The sequence below is a fragment of the Siniperca chuatsi genome, linkage group LG15 (assembly GCF_020085105.1).
Source record: "Siniperca chuatsi isolate FFG_IHB_CAS linkage group LG15, ASM2008510v1, whole genome shotgun sequence".
In the NCBI taxonomy this organism is placed as follows: Eukaryota; Metazoa; Chordata; class Actinopteri; order Centrarchiformes; family Sinipercidae; genus Siniperca; species Siniperca chuatsi.
In genome coordinates this window covers 14,984,232-15,002,848 of record NC_058056.1, presented here as the reverse complement: position 1 = coordinate 15,002,848, position 18,617 = coordinate 14,984,232, and the positions used below count along the sequence as shown (strand labels likewise).

The following is an 18,617-nucleotide window of genomic DNA, read 5'->3' as shown; positions in this document are numbered from 1 at the left end:
GGTCTGCCATTTTTTCATCAATCTTTCAAAACATATCACACACGTTAAATTGAATAATCATTGATCAACCTTTTAAATAATTTTTCCAGAGGATTCCACAGACACAACCTAAACCCTCATTTCTCACATAAAAGACAAACTGTTCAAAACCTGGATCAAATTCGGATTATGACTTCAGCCGCATATCAGTTTATTACTCGGGGGATATAATTAAGGCATTATCTTTTTATACCTACTACAATTAAATCTAACTAAAACCACAGTATGAACAGTTGGTGGCGATAATGCCCCGGTGATGAGGTGATTTGCATAAGGACAAAGAAAAACAAAGAAGAAACTGCAGAGTTTGCCGGTTTGAACTACACGTTGGACTGATTGGACTACGTATTAACGTCATCATTGTGCGCCTTTAGAGAAAAGGACCTCTAGCTTGAAAGCGATGCACGTGAGTGTGTCGGTTAGCAGTTTGAGAAAATATAATTTGCTGTCTTTCTTCTCAGGTCAAACCGAAGTTAATAGGCGTGTAATTAGTCAAGTACAACGTTACATTAGTTCGTTGTATAACGTTAATCTTCTTCTGAATAGTCTTTTTCTTTCTCCACGGTGTCAGCAGAGCAGTTCGACGATGGAGCAGGCAGCTGTCGCCACTGCAACACCGGCGGAGGTAAACAGCCCGGTGTCAGTGGGGGAAACCACAACGAAAGAGGCAACAGAAACTGGCAAACGGAAAAGCGGCGAGCCGGACGAAACCGAGACAAGTGGCCGAGGGAAGAGGAGGAGAGGAGCCGGAGGGAAGAAGCTCCGTCCGGGCGAGAGATACATCCCCCCTCCGCAGAAGCGGAACCCGGGGGTCAGCTTCAGCCAGGAGCATTTCGACGAGACCTCCTACTACTTTGAAGGTGGCCTGCGCAAAGTGTATCCGTACTACTTTGACTTCAAAACTTACTGCAAAGGTCGGTGGATCGGGAAGAGCCTCCTGGAGGTATTCAAGAGTGAGTTCAGAGCAGAGTCCATAGAGTATTACCAGAGGGCTTCCAAAGAGGGTCGCATCCGGCTGAACGAGACACCTGTGGAGGACCTGTCTGTGGTGCTCAGGGTCAGTGTCACCTGTACATATGTATGATTTTATCGTTATGCAAGCATGGCTTAATGACTAATAAATTCAGATGAGTTCAGCCTTACTGTAAATGTGTCTCTAGCTTTTCTTGTAAGAACAGAATACATTTGTCACATGGCAGAAGTTTTAACAACTGTTCCTCTCATTAAAGAAGTAACTAAACCAAATCCTAATACTGCAATCTGATAGATTAAAAACATGTTAGTTGAAACAGTCACCTGTTGCTGAATGGTCTTTGATCTCAGATGGTGTCCACATTGAGTACAACAGGAGGTGATAAGTTACTATTTAACATTCCCTTACTGTCCTCAGAATAACGACCATATGAAGAACACAGTGCACCGCCATGAGCCCCCTGTAGTCGGCAGACCCCTGGAGGTTCTGGTGGATGATGGTGAAGTGCTTGTGGTCGACAAGCCTGCCTCCATCCCAGTCCACCCCTGCGGTCGTTTCCGTCACAACACTGTGATTTTCATCCTTGGGAAAGAGCGGGGCATCTCTGAGCTCCACACAGTCCACAGACTGGACAGGCTTACCTCCGGAGTGCTGCTGTTTGCCAGGACACTGGAGACCTCAAAGAAACTGGACCAGTTGGTGCGAGACAGACAGGTACTTTCAGGATGGGGTGGATTTAAGCTTTCACAAAAAAGTAAGATTTCTCTGGTGTAATGCATCAGGAGTGCATTTGCCATATGATATCATTCTCAAAAATGTCCTTTACATTTCTGCTTCCTAACAGCTTGAAAAGGAGTATGTGTGCCGAGTAGAGGGGGAGTTTCCAGAAGGTGAGCTGATCTGCGAGGAGCCCATCCTGGTTGTTTCCTTTAAAATTGGGCTCTGCCGAGTTGACCCGAAGGGAAAGGAGTGCAGAACAGTCTTCCAGAGGCTTACCTTTAACGGAAAAACCAGCGTGGTCCGTTGTTTACCCCTGACTGGCCGCACACACCAGATCAGGGTTCACCTCCAGTACCTGGGCTTCCCCATCCTCAATGATCCCATCTATGGGTCCTCAGCCTGGGGTCCTCACAGGGGGAAGGGGGGACTGGTGGGAAAGAGTAATGAGGAGCTGCTGCAGGCTCTGGTAGAGGAACATCGCTCTCAGGAAAGTCTTCACTTGTTGGATATTCCGGATGATGGGATTGTTATTGAACAAGAGGCAGAGAAAAACAAGACATCTGACAAAGTAGATGCATTAGATGGCACCTCTGAAGCTAACAAAAGTGGAGAAAGCCCTCAGACTTTCAGACAGATTGATACGCAGGTGCCGACAGGTTGTAGCTCAAGCGGCGAGACATTGAATAAGGTGAGTCAGGGCTGCACAGACCTAAACACTAACGATACCTCACTCAAATTTCAACCATCCAAATCAAACGGAAATCAAACAGAAGCCACTGACTTGATTCACAAAACTCCTCCAGGGACTAGAGACCACCTGTGCAGTGAATGTAAGCTAGTACGACCGGATCCCACAGAGAAGGAACTCATCATGTATCTCCACGCTTTACGCTACAAAGGACCTGATTTTGAATATTCCACACGTTTACCCGACTGGGCCAAAGAGGACTGGGTGGAAGATGATTCGAGCTGACCTGATAAACACTGCTGATGACATTTAGGTTTCTGCCTTCATGCATGTTTTTCACACATTTAAAAGTATGACCAGAAATCCTGTAAGAGGTTTGGCTCTGAGGCAGTTTTGATTTAGCTGTGATGCATTTCTATTGATAATTCTTCAGTAACTTCTCTGAAGGTGGTATAAAATGCCTCAAAATTAAAAAATTTAGCATGCGGTTTCCACCAGAATTGATCATGTAGAAATATGTGGCTCCAAGCTGTTTATGCCTTAAACACAATTGTATTAATTCTCATTTTACTTTGAGGAGTGTTTTAATTTCAAGAATATAGTTTAAATTTAATTTCATCCTTTAAGCCTGTAAGCTGTCTGGTACTCCAACCAAGATTTTAAATGAATTAAAAGCTAGTCTGCAGGAAAATAAATGTTTTATTTTATTTCAGTTTTGTGAAAAATTAACAACACTGACACCTGTAAATAATAGTGGTGGTGACCTTTTGATATCTTCTGTTAATAGAAAGCCTGTGATTAATTTCATTCGTCACTAAGGCAGGTTATTCTGCTGAGTGATTTTAAAATGAAGGCTCATTGAAGAGTTGTGATTATACAGTCAAGATGTCAAAAGCAAACACTTCTTATAAAGAGAAAGCTTGAAAATACCGCTGCTCGTAGGCACATTTGACACAAGTCTCTTCTTGTCCAGGTCATAACCACCATGAGTACATAGACACATCTCTTATTTTACTTTTTTAAAGGACACATCCTTTGCACAAAACACACAGTTTCAGTTGTTTCAGCATATGAAACAACCTGTGGAAAGACATTTGGCACATGCTGTTTATGTCATAAATACTGTTTTTGAATGCTACTGAGACATAAAATCAGCTGATGTGACATCTCAGCTGGGGGATGGGTGTAGTGGAGGCTTTCTGTTCCTTAGATATTCTGTTGGGAGTTTCTCTTAACAGTGCTGCAGCAAGGTCTATATACAAATTGTAACCTGGTGAGGCAGTGGCATGTGATGTACAACTACTGCTTTAGAAATAGAAATTACAGCTTCCTCCTACTAAGGCATACACGGACATCCATGGATCCTGGAGTAGTATGCACCTTAATTCGCCAATAGTCTATAAACCCACATACAGTGTTATATCTGCATTAGAAACCCTTTTTGTCTTTTAGTACAGTAAGTAAACATTACATTTTTCGGCACTGACACTGGAATAAACAGCATGACTTTTAATTTGACAGTGAAACACTAAATGCAAACAAGCCATGGCACTACAAATGACACATTACCAACTGTAGGTTTCTGGTTTTCTACGTCATGGTCACAAAGGACATACTGTACATATCGCTATAAAGTGTGAAACCAACTGACTGTAATTAAGTGACAGTTGTTTGCTACGCAATGCAGCTCTTTCTCTGTATATCTCACATTTATCGTTTAATATTCAGAAGTCCATGAATTTATATGGCTCATTAAGGTCAATTCCAGCATGGAGAAAGGCCAGCGGCTGTTGTTATAACAGTCTGTTCAGCTGTTAAAAAGTTCCAGGCACAAAGTAAATTCTGCAGCACTTGATAATTTTTGTGTTGACAACACACTTTAGTGTGACATTAGTGTGACATTGGTGCAAAGTTGTGGCTGAAAAGAAAGCTTCATCTTTTATTGTCTTCTGTCTGAAAATGCCGGGTTGAACAAGTCATGCTTTGATTTGACCTTTGGCTGAAGAAACACTTGTGCGCTGACCTTATTCATTTGTAACATGCACTGTAACAACCGTAGCAGCAACATTAGACAAACATGCTGTCACATGTTACATTTGCAGTTGGCTTATATTTCCTTTGACTATTACACAAAACAGTGTATGCTCCTTTTGGAGTTTCTATATGCTTGTGTAAGTTCAGTGATTCCTTTTTTTTTCATCAATTCAGACCAATTAATGCACAGTGTTTGCGAAGACTCCTCCAACTCCGCTCAACATGTATCCTCCCGCTGTCCATCTCTCTTTATCCAGACGTCTGGCAGGTCTGGCTTACTGTTGGGTAAGATGACAACTTCTTCAGTCTGACTGGTGCGGCCCTTATTACAAGTCTCATAAACCGTTTCTTTCAGTGAGAGACGAAGTGTATCTCTCTTCCCGTTTAGATGACCTGGTTGTAACTGAACCTCTTCTCCTTCGTTTTGCTGCGTGTTGGAAGGCCCTGGTTCGATGTCACTCAGACATGTTTCATTAGAGTCTTCCAGACCCTCGCAGGAGCTCTGAGACTGGGAGGAGAGGTGCCCTGTATTGGAGTGATGGAGGCTCTCCTCTATGGTTTGTTCATCTTTGCAGAGAGACGGCTGGTCAATGGTCTCCAGTGTGTGGCTGATGATGGTCTCCTCTATGCTGGAAGATGAGGAGAAGGATGTATTGCTCCAGTGCTTCACCCCACCAGACTGAGCTCTGCATGTTTTACACAGCCTCTTGTCCTTAGCTACGTCTTCTTGTGCCATGCCTACAGGCCGCAGGGTGTTTTCTTTGTAAGGAGATGAGGTCTGGAGGGCTGGAGGTGCTTGACAGATCTTTTGTTGATGACTGCACATCTCCTCACTGTCCCCATCCACGCTGTTCCTGCCCACATCTTTCCCACAGTACTCAATTTCATCAGAGAGCACAGAGGGCCGGTTGGACAGCTTACTGGTGCAGGTGCTGTTTTCAAAGCTGTCGCTCAGTCGATAGGCCAATGGCTGCAGCTCATACTGCTCCGGCCCTCGGCCCCCACCTCCTCCTGCTCCAGTCTGTTTCTGCTGACGTTGGTGGTTGGGGTAGAGATAGCCACCTGCCTCTTTATCATAACTCCTCCTCACTCTAGATCTGCCAAAGGCCCCGTTAGCAGCTGAGGCTGGCGAGGAACCAGGCTCTGCTGCCGAACAAGAGGACAGCGCGCCATCAGTGTCATCTGAAAAACACTGCAGCGTGATCTTCCCACAGTTTTTCTGGGGTCCAAAAAAGCAGCATAGGGACTGGAAAAAGAAGGTTGCGAATCCACATGCTACACATTTCACCAAAAACAGGAAAATCCCCAGTTTTCTGAAGAGCAAGGCCGTGGCAGGCAACATGATGATCCCCATGGAGAAAAATGCACCAGAAACTATTGCTACGGGACATCCCATCCTTTTAGTGGCATGTGCTACTTTCCCAATTTTGTCTGAATGAGGAGCCAAACTGTAGGATATGCAGTAGTTAGCAATAAAGTCAACAGACAGCCCTGCTGCTGATGATATAAACAGAGCCTCTATGCCACTCAGCTGCCATTCAAGAAGAACAAGGAGGCCAACGGTGACAAAAACGCTGCCTCCTACGGCTGCAGTCCCATATATGCTCAGTGGAAGGTTCCAGGTGGTTAAGAGAAGCAAAGCAAACGTGAGCGCTACTGAGAAGCCAGCTACTGCAAGAGTCTCTGAGCTTAAAGCCTGTTGTAGGTCAAAAAGAGACAGATGACTGATGAACCAGCCGTTCTCCAGCCCTTGTGGTGCTCCTGTTATTTCTCTGTTAAACCATGTCAGGATTTCTCTGTAGTAAAGACTGGTTCTGCTGAAGTTGAAGCTGTAGAGGTATGTGGTTTTGAATGCCAGCACGAGGGCAGCGACCCTGCCATCTGGCTCAAAGTACAGGCCTCCACTGTGGGCCAGATGGCCCTCAGCATACCTCTCCGCCAGCATCATACTGAGGCAGTTCTCAAAAACGCTGGGAGGATAGGGGAAAGGGATTTCATTACAGCAAAAATGGAGGGAGTCATCACTCTCTGAGCACCGTCTGACAGATACCCAGTGTATTAGCTGCTCCACAAGACAGATATTGTCTGTCATAACATCTTTATCCTCAGGTGATGGAGGGGAATAAAAGCTTTGGTTCTGAACCCGTCCACATAAGTCCCTCAACCAAACCTGAACATCTGGCCGGCTCATGTTAAAGTCTGGGTCAAGAACCAAAGAGCCATTGCTCTTGGGGTTAAAGTGATCCCCGTTATCAGTTGCTTTGACACCCCAAACAAGCATTAATGTAACAGGTTTATCCTCTCCATTCCTCTGTCTCTCAAACATAAACATGTGACGATACTCTGCGTCGTATCTTTCAAATGGGTGACTGGAGCGGAAAAGCTGGGTGACCCTGCTGTCTAATGTGGGCAGCTTCATGCCTGGGTCAATGCAGGACATGTACATACCCCCAGCAGCAAGCACTGCAAACCAGCACACCCAGATGTACCTAAACTTTACCACTCCACAAGGCAGGATTTTCATAAATAATAAGTTGGAAGTGTCAGTGAGACCTCTTTTTAATTCTCTCAGCTTCTGCCCAAGAGTGAAAAGGCATCTCTTGCGTGAGCTTGTGTCCCAGAAGCCGCCGTTGTTTTTGGAGCAGCATGGTTTCCATCCCTGCACTGCTACAGATGCAGAGGATGCGTCTGTGTAGCGCTCACGCAGAATGAAAGAGCATGGCAGCCACACTAATGCCAAGATTGAGCTGATAAATGAGGAAGTTCCTAGATAAACAGAGAAACATCTGATTGCTGTGATGCTGCTGAGATAACCAGAGAAAAATGCTGCACTGGAGGTCAACCCCGATGCTAAAATCAAATAGCCGACTTCCTGCAAAGCACTGTTTACTCTCTTCTCCAGAGAGGCCGAGGGGTTCTGGGATAGCTGCAGATTCCAGAAATCAGTGAAGATGAAAACCTGATTGGAGCAGCTTCCCAAGAGAATAAGAGCTGCTGAGAGGTTGACCAGGGGGAAGAATGTCAGGCGAAATGCTACTTTGTAGAAGAAATAAGAGGTCAGGAGGGAGCCTGTGATTGCTATTACAGATAATGCTACTATGAAGAGAGAGTGGAGATAAAGAGCCATAGTGAAAAGAAGTGACACAACAGCTAGGACAGGGTAGACTGAATCTCTTGCCAGGTAATACTTGAACAGCGTCTGCTTGATGCCAAAGTCCATGCCAGTGATAGTCGTGTTGTTGTACGTCAGATCCCTGCCTTCAAGACTGTTCATGTATATCTCCATCATGTGTTCTCCTTTGTCAACGGGTAAAAACAGAAGGCTGTACTTCAGTGTAGGGATTTGGTATTCAACAGTCTGCGGGCCAAGGAAGTCTTTATCAACCAGAAAGTGCAGGATTTGGAACACCACGCGGGATTGTTTACAGCGAGACGGGACAGAGGAACAGCCGCCATGTTTGGGTCTCTCGACGCAGGTTTCCACTAGTTGTCCTTCGTGATAGTATGGAGCACATTTCCGGAGAAGGTTCAGAGACTCAGACACCTGTGAGAAAATGGAAAAACTTTGATAAAATAAACCTTCAGACACTTAAAGATATTCAGTGCACTCCAAAGTTGTGTTATAATGAAGTGTTGTAAATTACATGACCTACTTTCGTTCCTACTTTCCTTTAATCTACATCATCAACTTCAACTTAAAGGAAAGGTTTGACATTTTGGCAAATATGCTTATTTGCTTTCTGGCAGAAAGTTAGATGAGAAGACTGATGCCACTCCTACACCTGAATGACAATTTGCTTCCTTAAAGGGGGTTACGTGCCTGACTTTTAATTGGATGGGACCAGTTGCCATGCAACCAGTGAAGACTCCAGGAACTCACTGCTCCCAGCCAATAAATAGTTGGTACATAACCACTCATTAAACACATAATTGTCGTTTTTACACTATGATTTATGAACGGATTAAACTAATTAGATATAACATGTTGACAAGTGAGCTTTAGAGTTGCTGGTAGGTGGATTTTGTTACCTTTGGACAGAGCCAGGCTAGCTTTTTCCCCGTTCACAGTCTTTGTGCTAAGCTGAGCTAACCAGCTGCTAGCTGTAGTGTATATTAGCTTTTTTTATGAGCAAACTCCATCTGCTGATGAAAACTGTGAGATACAGTTGAAGAAAAAGAAAAAGCTGGTACTTTTTCCACGGTCAGTACAAGACAGGCTATTGCAATGTAGTATTCACACATATCTTGTGTTTATAATTACGACTTATGTAGTAATTTGTTTGCGTGGTAATTTTCAAAATGAGAAGAAAGCTACTGTACCTGGTGTGAGGTGAGGCTGAGGCAGCAGGAGGCATTAGTGAGGACAGCCAAGTAATTCCCCAGAGACCAGCTCGGACAACAGCCGCTTCTGGAGGTTCCTTCAGCCTCCCCCCTCACATGCTGCTGGCACAGGTCCTGGAACTGAGCCTGGGAACGAATCTGTATCAGACAAGGGAAAGATGTTTTGAACACATGCCCAGTTTTGAAACAAATACACAAAAATGATAAATAATTTCAGATGAGGTCATGCACATAAAGTAGTGTTTTTAATTTCAGCAGATCATTAAATGTGGGATATGGTCAGGACATTAAAGAGAAAGATTAGACAAAGAGATTTGACAGGAGATGACGACTAAAGATGAGAGATGAAGAAAGAAGCAACAGGCAGAACAGCAAACATGAGATGGCGGGCTGAGTAAATGAGAGCGAACCCTGGATTGCTCCATCTCACACATGGTGTGGATGGCCTTCAGACTCCAGAGACTGGCTGAGTTTTCTGATCGAAACACCAACTGAGCCAAACGCTTGCCTGCACGGAGAGAAACAGATGGATTCAACATACAGGAACAAGATGACCAGCAGTGAATCATCACTTTGTTGGGATGGTAAGACATGTTCAGAATGGTTAAACTGTTGTAGGAGTTAAATTTTAGGGGTATAAATTCATAAAGGTAAAACAAAGCTTACAATTAATTCTGTTTGTGTTATATCCTGCTGCCTGTGGTGAATAAAAATTTGGCTTCATAAAATAAAAACCTCAAGGCTTGGGATTGCTAATAAGTCCATTTAGGGAGCGTTCTGTGCTGAGGCAATCAGAAGTATAGTCTTTGATCTACGAGCACACTATTTCAAAGTAGAGATTAAAGAAGAAAATATGGGAAAACTGCTCAAGGTAATGCATTCTGCAAACTGTTCTCTCTAAAGCCACACGAAAAGCTACTGTTCACATCTTCTTATTATCTCACTTTTTTTTCTTCATAAATTTGCATTTAACCAATAAGCTATCACTGTTGTTTTTATGTTGTACTGTTTTCATGAAGTTTGCTGGGAGTACTGATTACTCCCTAACAGGCTTGAGGGTTTTGCCTTCAGCTCACAGTATTTACATATATGGAAGTTGCTCAACTGCTGAATAGGCATACATTTACATTTACATTGTTTTACTAACATTTCCATTTCATTGTTGCTGCTGAGTATGCTAAAGCCAGCAGTGTTACATATCCCTCTTAACTTTCGTAAATGTGCAATACAAATCTACAGTTGGGATTATGAGTCTTATTTTGATGTGATTGGCATTTCTACTGTTACTATAATCAGTGGACAGAAGTTTGAAAGATTTACAAATTTTATTGACAGGGATGAACTGATCAGGACTGACCCACCTGGAGCATCACAGAGGAAGGTGTCTGGAGATGAGTCTCTAGCCAGCATCCTCTTGATGCGAAGCCTGGAGGACTCCTGGCTGCCGCTGCCGTCTCCGCTGGCAGCACCCCCAAAACTAGCACAGATAGTAGCACGCACACATATGCACTTTTTCAGCCTCATTAAACACATACATTTTGTTCCAAGTTTTTTGTTCCAAGTATAAAATTGATAAGTCTCACAATTGAATAATTTTGAACCAGCATTAATTGAGGTTTTTTGGCCACTTGGGGGCAGTGCAAGCTGTAAACACAACACTGACAGATTATTAGCTTTTCGGTTTATATATCGAACATGTTAGCATACAGTTGCTTATTTACACATCCAGCAGACATGCTGCAACATTAGCATTCATTTGGAGTCGTGTTTCTGGCTACCTAGTGAATGTAAGTGCAATATTCACTCTCTTTCTATCTGTTTTGTTTTCCACCAATTCCCGTGAAAAGTATTGGGCTCTTTAGCTGCTAAATGCTCAACTGTGTTCACCAGCTAGTCGCTAACTATGTCTGGCTGTTGTTTGGTGCTGAGCAGGTAGAGTACAGTGGGTTTATCAGAGCTTTGTTGTTTGCTGAAAACAACTGTCTGCTGTGACTGGAAGCAGTAAAGTTGCGGGCCATAAAACCAAAACAATGAGCTGAAAGATGCTAAAATGTGCTGAGGGTAACTATAGTCAGGTGATCATGTTCTGTGAGCACTACAAGCAGCACCTTCCATGTTAAACAGTCATTGTTAATATATAAAAAATATGGTTAGAGCAGCTTTAATCATTTATTTATTCAAATGTTACTGACTCTACCTACTTTTAATCTTATGTCTATATTCATATATTTGATTTATGTTCTTATATTTAATACGCTTTTATTTTCTATTTCTGATTTTTGAATGTGTTCTCTACATATAATTAAAGTTATAGGTATTAGATCTAGCAACAATACTTTATCAGTTTCAAACCCTGACTTATTACAACCACACAGCCCTATAAACACATGTGTATCACATGGCCACCACTGCTGTATGTGTACAACTCATGTCTATTTGTAAAGCATCTGTGTGCATCAGTCAGTGGTGCAGTCTCCCTGTGTAGAAAGCCTGCACTCTACTGAAACACTGTGCTGACCTTTTACTGAGCTGCTGTTGTAAAGAAGACAGAGTTTTCCCCAGGCCAGTGTTCTCCTGCAGCTGGGACAAGCTGGTATGGCGCACTCCGATGTACGTTCCCCGTGGCTCAAAGCCCTGAAGAAAGAACACACACACACAAACAGACATCAAAGCTAAAGACACAGTGTGGACGCTGGTGCCCATCTATGCACTGCAGCAGCCAACTGAATTAATTAGCATCATAAGTACTCTATAATGTTGACTGAACTACCATAAAAAAAGCCATCCTGAATTAGCTTGTTTGGTAGATGAGTGTTATCTTAAAGGAAAGAGCCCCACACTTATAAAACAGAAACTCTTGCATAGCCCAAATCATATTTCATTCTTATGTAAACATTCCTATGTTGTGATTCACATGTTGCATTTTCAGAATAATGTCTTAATCAGTGTTTATCCTGAAAGCATTCATCTCAAAGGTGAGATTTATTTAATTAAGATGACAGTGAGTGTGATCTAATTTGCTGCGGTTCATTGAATCTGAGATGAGAAGTAAATGGATGCGGCTGACATCACGAGTCTTTAGGGAAACGGTAATTAACACTTAGCCTGAGGTAGTGAGGGAGGTTTGTATTGTAGTCTTGACAGAAGGGTGACAGTAGAGATACATGTGCTGCACTAAGCGGGAGACTTCAGGATTGTGTGTGTGTGTTTGAGACTCACCAGCAGCGGGTCAGAGAAGTCTGGCAGTGGACCAATGAAGAGTCCTGCCAGTGAGCATCCCAAGAGCAGCAGGGCACAACCCACCAACACTGCTAAAGGGTAGTCCACTATCACCTGGGAATAACTGCCAAATAGAAAACCACAGAAGAAGTGACTGAGTAAAAATATATTATTATGATGCAATACCTCTGGGTTTTTAAGTCAAAACTGGTTTCAGTACTTACTTTCTAAGGATGCAGTAGAGTCCTCCATCCCTATAAATAATTGAAAACTTTATTGTAATGACTTTATTGTAATGCAAATTTGAGAAGGATACCACACAAAAGAATAAGTTCAACATTTTGGGAAATTCACTTATTTGTTTTCTTGTTGAGAGTTAGATGAGAAGATTGACACCAGCAATCAGTTAGCTTAGCACAAAGACTGGAAATGGGGAAACAGCTAGCCTGGCTCTGTCCAAAGGTAACAAAATACATCTACTAGCATCTCTAAAGCTCACTAATTAACAGGTTATATCTCATTTGTTTAATCCGTACAAAAAAACTAAATGTAAAGGACAGCTTGCTGGGGAAATAAACAGCACATGACCCCTCCTTCAAACAGCTAATTGTTGTTTACATTTCATTTTTTGTACAGATTAAACAAAAAGATATAATGTCTTAATTAGTGAGCTTTAGAGGTGCTAGTAGGTGTCTTTTTTACCTTTGGGTAAAGCCAGGCTAGCTGTTTCCCCCTGTTTCCAATCTTTATGCTGAGCTAAGCTAACCAGCTGCTGATTCCTTTAAACACACCTTACTGTCACCACATGTCGCTGTGTCGTTTTCTGTGTCCCACTTTCATTTGACCCATGCAGCCAATGACATCTCACTGCACCTTGACGAGACGTTTGATGGGCAGAACTATGTGCCACTTTCACCACTACACCTCCTTCAGCATGAGGACCTGTTGTGTTTGAATGACAGTCGTGGCAAGTGGTTGGTTTGATTGGCCCGTAATGGCTGCAGTGGGGACATTTTCGTGGCTGTGGCAAATCGTAGGCCCCAGCTTGAGGACCCTGGGGGACCTAAAGACGAAAAAGAGGATAGAAAATACATATACAGACATGGAGGATTCTGGTATCATTCAAGACTTTTGAGTAAAACAATGACTATTCTTGACATTGCCTCCCAAATCCTGGATCTATTTCTAACTTTTTTTTTGAGACATTCTGATTCTGTTTTAATTGGTCCCCAAATATCTATCCTAAACAGTTCACAGCGCAGTCAGTGCTCAGGCATACTTGGCGATAAAGCTGGCAGGAGGAAGAGGGTCTGCCGAGGCTGCTGCAGCTGTCACATAGCTCCCCTTCAGACTGGATGACTGTCAACTGAGCCTCGGCAGCACACTCGCTGTCAGGAGGGCACAGAGACACCGCCGGGATCTCACTGAGGAGAGGAAAAGACAGACAGCAGGAGAGATAGATGGGTGAGAGGGTGTGAAAAGAAGAAGAGAAGAGAAGGAAAATATGGTTGCAGGAGAGGAGAAATGATTGACAGATAAGCAGGAGAGAAAGAAGCAACATAGCTCTTTTAAATTGTGGTGGCAAAAGTTTAGTGAAAGAGTGCAAATATGCAGAAGATAACGTTTATAAAACTTAGGCATAACAATCTATCTCCCCCTCCACACATTGACTGACATCTCAGTTTCTTGACTGCATTCTTTGCTTGGCTTTATCATATTCAATGGAGAATTGAGCGAGCCAGCAGAACTAATGAGGTAGGGAATGGAGTTCTGGGTAACATACTGTGGCTACTGGAAGTAAAGAAGCCCAATTAAATAAGAAAGGCGGGGGGGGGTCAGAGAACGTTTTCACATGTCACAGACCTCATTATGAAAGAGGTAGGTGGCTGTCCAGGATAGATAACATGAGACTGAGTTATGACTCATGGGTAACGGCAGCAGTCTGGAGAACCCTGGAGTGACGTGTGTAATGATATGATTCTCCCGTCTACATTTGTAAGGTATTCCTTTCTCATTCCTACAGTATATGTTGCAAGCTCACTTTATGAAACTTGGTTAGAAAATGAAATGATCCTCTGACTTTGTATCTTGCAACATCACCAGGTCACAATTTAAATTTCCAATACTTTGGTTTGTAACCAAATACCTGCAAAACTAATGACATTGCCATTAGTCAACTGTACTTTGTGTTTAGTGCTAATTAGCAAATGTTAGCATGCTAACACACTAAACTAAGAACATGTTAAACATCATAAATCTTCTAAACATCAGCACATTAACATTGTCACTGTGAGTATGTTAGCATGCTGGTGTTAGCATTTAGCTCAAACCACTGCTGTACCTAAGTACAGCCTCACAGAGCTGCTAACGTGGCTGTGGACTCTAAATCTTGTATCCCACTTCATTCCTTTTCTACTAACCAAAACACTAAAATATCTGTCCTGTAATATGCACCAGTGTATTAAAACCATTAAACATCACTGACCTGTGCATGTTGTGCTTCCAAACCTTTTGTTCAAACCTACGGAAATTTTAAATTCAAGTGGAGATCCCAAAGTTTTCAAAAGCACAAGACATCTAGTATATTTCCATTGGATGGCATGGTACAGCCATAACAACATGGGGTCATGGGTTCGCTCAGTGTAAACATCATATAGCTTCAATTAAGAGCTGGAACAAGCTGATACAGAATGGACTGCATGTAATATTGTCAAACAATGCAGAAAAAGAAGATTTTTCCAACCTTAATCCTAAAAGGGGAGACTGTATATTGAGTGGCTAAATCTGATCACCGTCTTGCTTTTCAGTCAGATGGGATCATTTATCATTTAAGTCTCATGATATTGAAGCTAGAGTAAATAAACAGACCAAACTCAACTACTGAGTAATGCTCTAGTTGTAGCTCAGTAAAGGGGCCATGAGGTATGTGCAGTCTACCACATGCTTGTTTTTCCACAGTAGACTGGATGCAACCGCACTTCCTGCCTTGTCACCATGGCGACAGAGTAAGTCAACAGAGCCTAAATGACCTCACACAATTTTATTTGCATCCTATAATAAGGTGCACAGATGATGAGTAGTCTGTTGATTCGGTGGTATACAGTAGCAGAGGGATTATGGAGCTAAATAATGGAGAAACTGAACCTCAGTATTTTGTCTTCGTATTACAATAAAAACTGTAATATGATCTACATAATAAATAGCCCACAGTGTACTCAGCAGCTCTTCGTCACATAGCAAATGTTTTTCATCTAGTTTAGTCTATCTAGGTGCTGGAGTGAGTGAGTAAATACACTCATAAAAAGTATCAACACTGTCAACTAATTTAACACTATTTCTATTGCTGTAGCATGATAAACTCCATGCATCCAGAACTCCTCGCAGGTTAAAATATATGCTAAATTATTCGTGTGTACTGTGTAACCTGTGCCAAGCAGCCTCCTCACTACAGGGTTCAGGATACAGAGTATTTAAGCCTATTACTCCCCTTTGATGGTTTTTCACAGGGCACACACACAAGGAGAGCAATTTGTGGAATATTTTAGTAGATGAATACAAAACATCACAACAGCAAAGTGGACGAGGTTAAACAAAAGTTGCTCTTGTTTCATTTTACATGCCGTTGCCAGTTTATTAGGTACTCTTAACTAAAATAATGCGGTCTAATACAACAGCCATGAAATATCAATGAGGGTAGACAAAATATTAGAAACACCTCGCAGTGTAAAGCATTATAATTCAACAGCACCTCAAACTGCCTCCAAAATGACCAGAAAGTTGAATCACCACCTTTCTAAAACAGTTTAATCAAAACCTGAACATTGCAACCCTCCATAAGGTAAGATGTATTTCTGGGCTGTTGTATTTGACTGCTTTAGATTCAGCCAGGTGGACCTAATAACAACTGAGGTTACGCAGTGGTGGACACAATGTAAAAATACTCTGTTACAAGTAAAAGTCTTTATTTAAAGGATCATCAGCAAAATGTACTTAAAGTATCAAAAGTAAATAGGATCAGTGCAGACAAAATGGCCCCTATGGGTGTTACACAATTGTATTATTAGATCATTGGTTTGTAAGTAGCATTTTATTGTTGTAGTTGGTCGAAGTGGAGCTCATTTGAACTATGTTCAGGTTATGTACAGGCTAGTTTAATCTATAACAGCGTGTCATATTTTATAACCTCCTCCTTTAGTATGTGATTTAAGTTGTTCGTTAGAATAATTTTATTTCCTTCTAACTGTGGTCAAAACTAAGTTTGACTAGTAGAGTTAATCCTGTAAGCACTAATCTAAGATTTAAGAACTGTGTTTAAAGACAGCTTTTAGGCATTCAAAAGACTCCAGCAGGGAGAATCACAAAACATCTATCAGGCTAAACACTGTTAGCTCTTACTACTCTCTCCTCTGTCTGCCTTTAGGTCTCTGCCCCTCTCCCTTTCTACAGCACGTCTCTTTCATCAGCTCTCTGGATGCCAGTCGATGTCAAGTCCTCAAACATCTCCTGAACCGCCAATCACACACACACGAAAAAAAGAACAAAAGCTCAGGTGATATGCAGAAGGCAAACTATTCCTAAAAAAAAACCTTCCTAAAAAGAGATCTGGTTTCTGTGGGATGTTATTAAGAGGAAAACAACTTCAGGGTCTGCCTTCGGGGTATGAAGAAACCAAGAGAGGATCCTTCATGGAGAGACAAATACGTGGCCTGTTGCTGAGCTAAAGGGAGGCAGGCCTCAGCTGTTCCCGCCCCACTTTCATGTTTGAAGCCCCTTGGCTATTTTATATGCAGCAGAGTGAGTGACAGGGTGACATCAGTGACCCAGACAGCCGGTCTGACCAAAGCAGGAGGTTGATGACACCGAACAGATCTTACAGTTCTTAAGTCAACTAGAGTGTAACAGTGAGAGAGAGAGAGTGTGTGTGTGTTGCTAGCCTATACTGCATAAAGTATATCCATCAAAGGCAAAGAATCAGAGCATAAAAGCTTGTTTATATGATGCTTAATTAAAGAAGGCACTGAAAGCACTAGCTCTTGTTTATCATCTTGCTAAAATAGGCCTACTGATATACAGTGTGATCTCACTGGTTAAGTTATGATATTTGACCTGAAATGTTGTGATTACCCTAACATAAATTCTTAACAGTAAGTTGACCTCAGCACATGACCATCTCTTGGTTTCACCAGCAGCACAAACAGCACAACATAATCAGCAATGAATGCTGTAATAATGTTGAAATACCAATTATAATAGTGTAATGGAAAAATAACAACAGAGATCATATCCTGTACATAATCCTATTGTCCACAGCATAAACACAGCTGGATGTGAACAATACTCACATCTGCCACAGGAGGGTAAAACACATTCACGTCTACTGTAAATCTCATTCATTTTTCTACAGTAATCAAGTTACACACTAAGCACCAGAGAAATCCAGAGACAAGAAAAAACAACCTACCTCTGGCAAGCCTGCTGAATTTCCCTTTCATCTGTAGGAGAATCATCCGTCACTATCGCATCCGTGCTTTCTCCTCTTATCGAGCAAGCATCCATCTCCCTCCTGATTCGGCTTTAAAACTGAATTTAAAAAAAAAAGGCAATTATGAATGTCCTGTTATTTTTGAATTGAGTTAACTAAACAGCCTCCATCTGACCAGACTGAGTCCACGAGGATCAGAGGTACGGGCTTGTTTCTGAGGCTGCTACTACGGAGGAGCACCGGGGCTGTTTGGGTTAATCTGCCCCCGAGCTGGGCTGTGATTGGCGCAGCCGCGGTGATGCTGAGGATGCTGCCTGCTCGCTGTCCAACCGGCCGCGGTGCTGGAGCACAAAGTGACGGGTAGTGCGCATCACTGCCTGCTTAATTAGCTCGGACAGGAGCTACAGCTGCTGTTTAATGTACGTTATTAAGGTGCACAGACACTGATGCTGTGTTCAATTAAAATAATCACTTAATTGGGACCTCCAGCTGCTGATCACCATTGTGATTACTATATATTACTCCTGTCAAGACTGATGAGGTGAAGTCAGGTAGACGCTATTATCCCAAATGTCCTTTATCTAAATCCATAACAATCGGAGGAGACTGAGATCATCAGTATTTTAATCCTTGGATTAAACAAAAGCGCAAGAATTTATTTAAGTACTATAAATGCTCCTAAGTATCACACTTGGGGCCTAAAAGTAGTCTTAATCCTGGTCCCTTTACGTTTTCGTTCCATTACAGTAACATAAAAGTAGCATTTAAATGTTGTAGCTGAGTGATGCTAATTCTAACTATTTACATATTGTGTTTTTCCAATAAGACACCATTTATAAAGGGTTTATAAGTTGTAACTAGCGGATTTGTTAATGGTTAATAAATCATTTACTAATGCTTTATAGATCAGTTATAAGCCATTATTAGGAACAGCATTTGGGTTGTCAGGTTGTCAAAAATGTATTTACCAACTACATGAACAACTGCAGACTTGATGGATTAAAACCCCTAATTAACGACTTATTAACACAATTAGGAAATGACAAAACTATTAGCATTTATTAATGGTTTAGCAACATTATTACTGCATTATTACCAAATAGAAAAGTCAAACACCAAAG

The 18,617-nt window shown here is 42.1% G+C and overlaps 2 protein-coding genes and 1 long non-coding RNA gene across 4 annotated transcripts; 2 read left to right on the top strand and 1 right to left on the bottom strand.

Annotated features, from left to right (window-relative positions):
* Positions 1 to 322: 322 nt before the first annotated feature.
* rpusd2 (RNA pseudouridine synthase domain containing 2) lies at positions 323 to 3,127 on the top strand. 2 transcript variants are annotated; one of them, XM_044166024.1, is made up of 4 exons: positions 323 to 445; positions 614 to 1,096; positions 1,430 to 1,726; positions 1,857 to 3,127. In XM_044166024.1, exons 1-4 carry the CDS (start codon positions 440 to 442, stop codon positions 2,703 to 2,705), a joined length of 1,635 nt encoding a protein of 544 aa, XP_044021959.1. In that variant the 5' UTR covers positions 323 to 439; the 3' UTR covers positions 2,706 to 3,127. The 2 variants fall into 2 exon arrangements, with proteins under 2 accessions (XP_044021959.1, XP_044021958.1); XM_044166023.1 differs by having other exon boundaries at positions 387 to 1,096.
* Positions 3,102 to 17,760, bottom strand: disp2 (dispatched homolog 2 (Drosophila)). The gene is made up of 10 exons (XM_044166022.1): positions 17,476 to 17,760; positions 13,294 to 13,438; positions 12,806 to 13,077; positions 12,239 to 12,268; positions 12,015 to 12,138; positions 11,314 to 11,429; positions 10,157 to 10,272; positions 9,206 to 9,303; positions 8,775 to 8,933; positions 3,102 to 7,998 (listed from the first exon to the last, which is right to left on the bottom strand). The coding sequence occupies exons 1-10, from the start codon at positions 17,568 to 17,570 to the stop codon at positions 4,672 to 4,674; spliced, it is 4,482 nt and encodes a 1,493-aa protein (XP_044021957.1). The 5' UTR covers positions 17,571 to 17,760; the 3' UTR covers positions 3,102 to 4,671.
* On the top strand, positions 13,445 to 17,435 carry LOC122861519. Its single transcript, XR_006374498.1, has 3 exons — positions 13,445 to 14,014; positions 14,973 to 15,019; positions 16,435 to 17,435. It is a non-coding gene; the product is annotated as an uncharacterized LOC122861519 (long non-coding RNA).
* Positions 17,761 to 18,617: the final 857 nt, after the last annotated feature.

What these genes read in the sequence shown, in the direction of transcription:
- disp2 (XM_044166022.1), bottom strand. Translation starts at nt 17,570, where the DNA reads ATGGATGCTTGCTCGATAAGAGGAGAAAGCACGGATGCGATAGTGACG. An exon ending in CTCTACTGCATCCTTAGAAA is followed by an intron (nt 12,139 to 12,238) that starts GTAAGTACTGAA and finishes TCTATTTGGCAG; the next exon opens with TTATTCCCAGGTGATAGTGG. An exon ending in CTTCCTCTGTGATGCTCCAG is followed by an intron (nt 9,304 to 10,156) that starts GTGGGTCAGTCC and finishes CTCTCCGTGCAG; the next exon opens with GCAAGCGTTTGGCTCAGTTG.
- rpusd2 (XM_044166023.1), top strand. Translation starts at nt 440, where the DNA reads ATGCACGTGAGTGTGTCGGTTAGCAGTTTGAGAAAATATAATTTGCTG. An exon ending in ACCTGTCTGTGGTGCTCAGG is followed by an intron (nt 1,097 to 1,429) that starts GTCAGTGTCACC and finishes TACTGTCCTCAG; the next exon opens with AATAACGACCATATGAAGAA. An exon ending in AGTTGGTGCGAGACAGACAG is followed by an intron (nt 1,727 to 1,856) that starts GTACTTTCAGGA and finishes GCTTCCTAACAG; the next exon opens with CTTGAAAAGGAGTATGTGTG.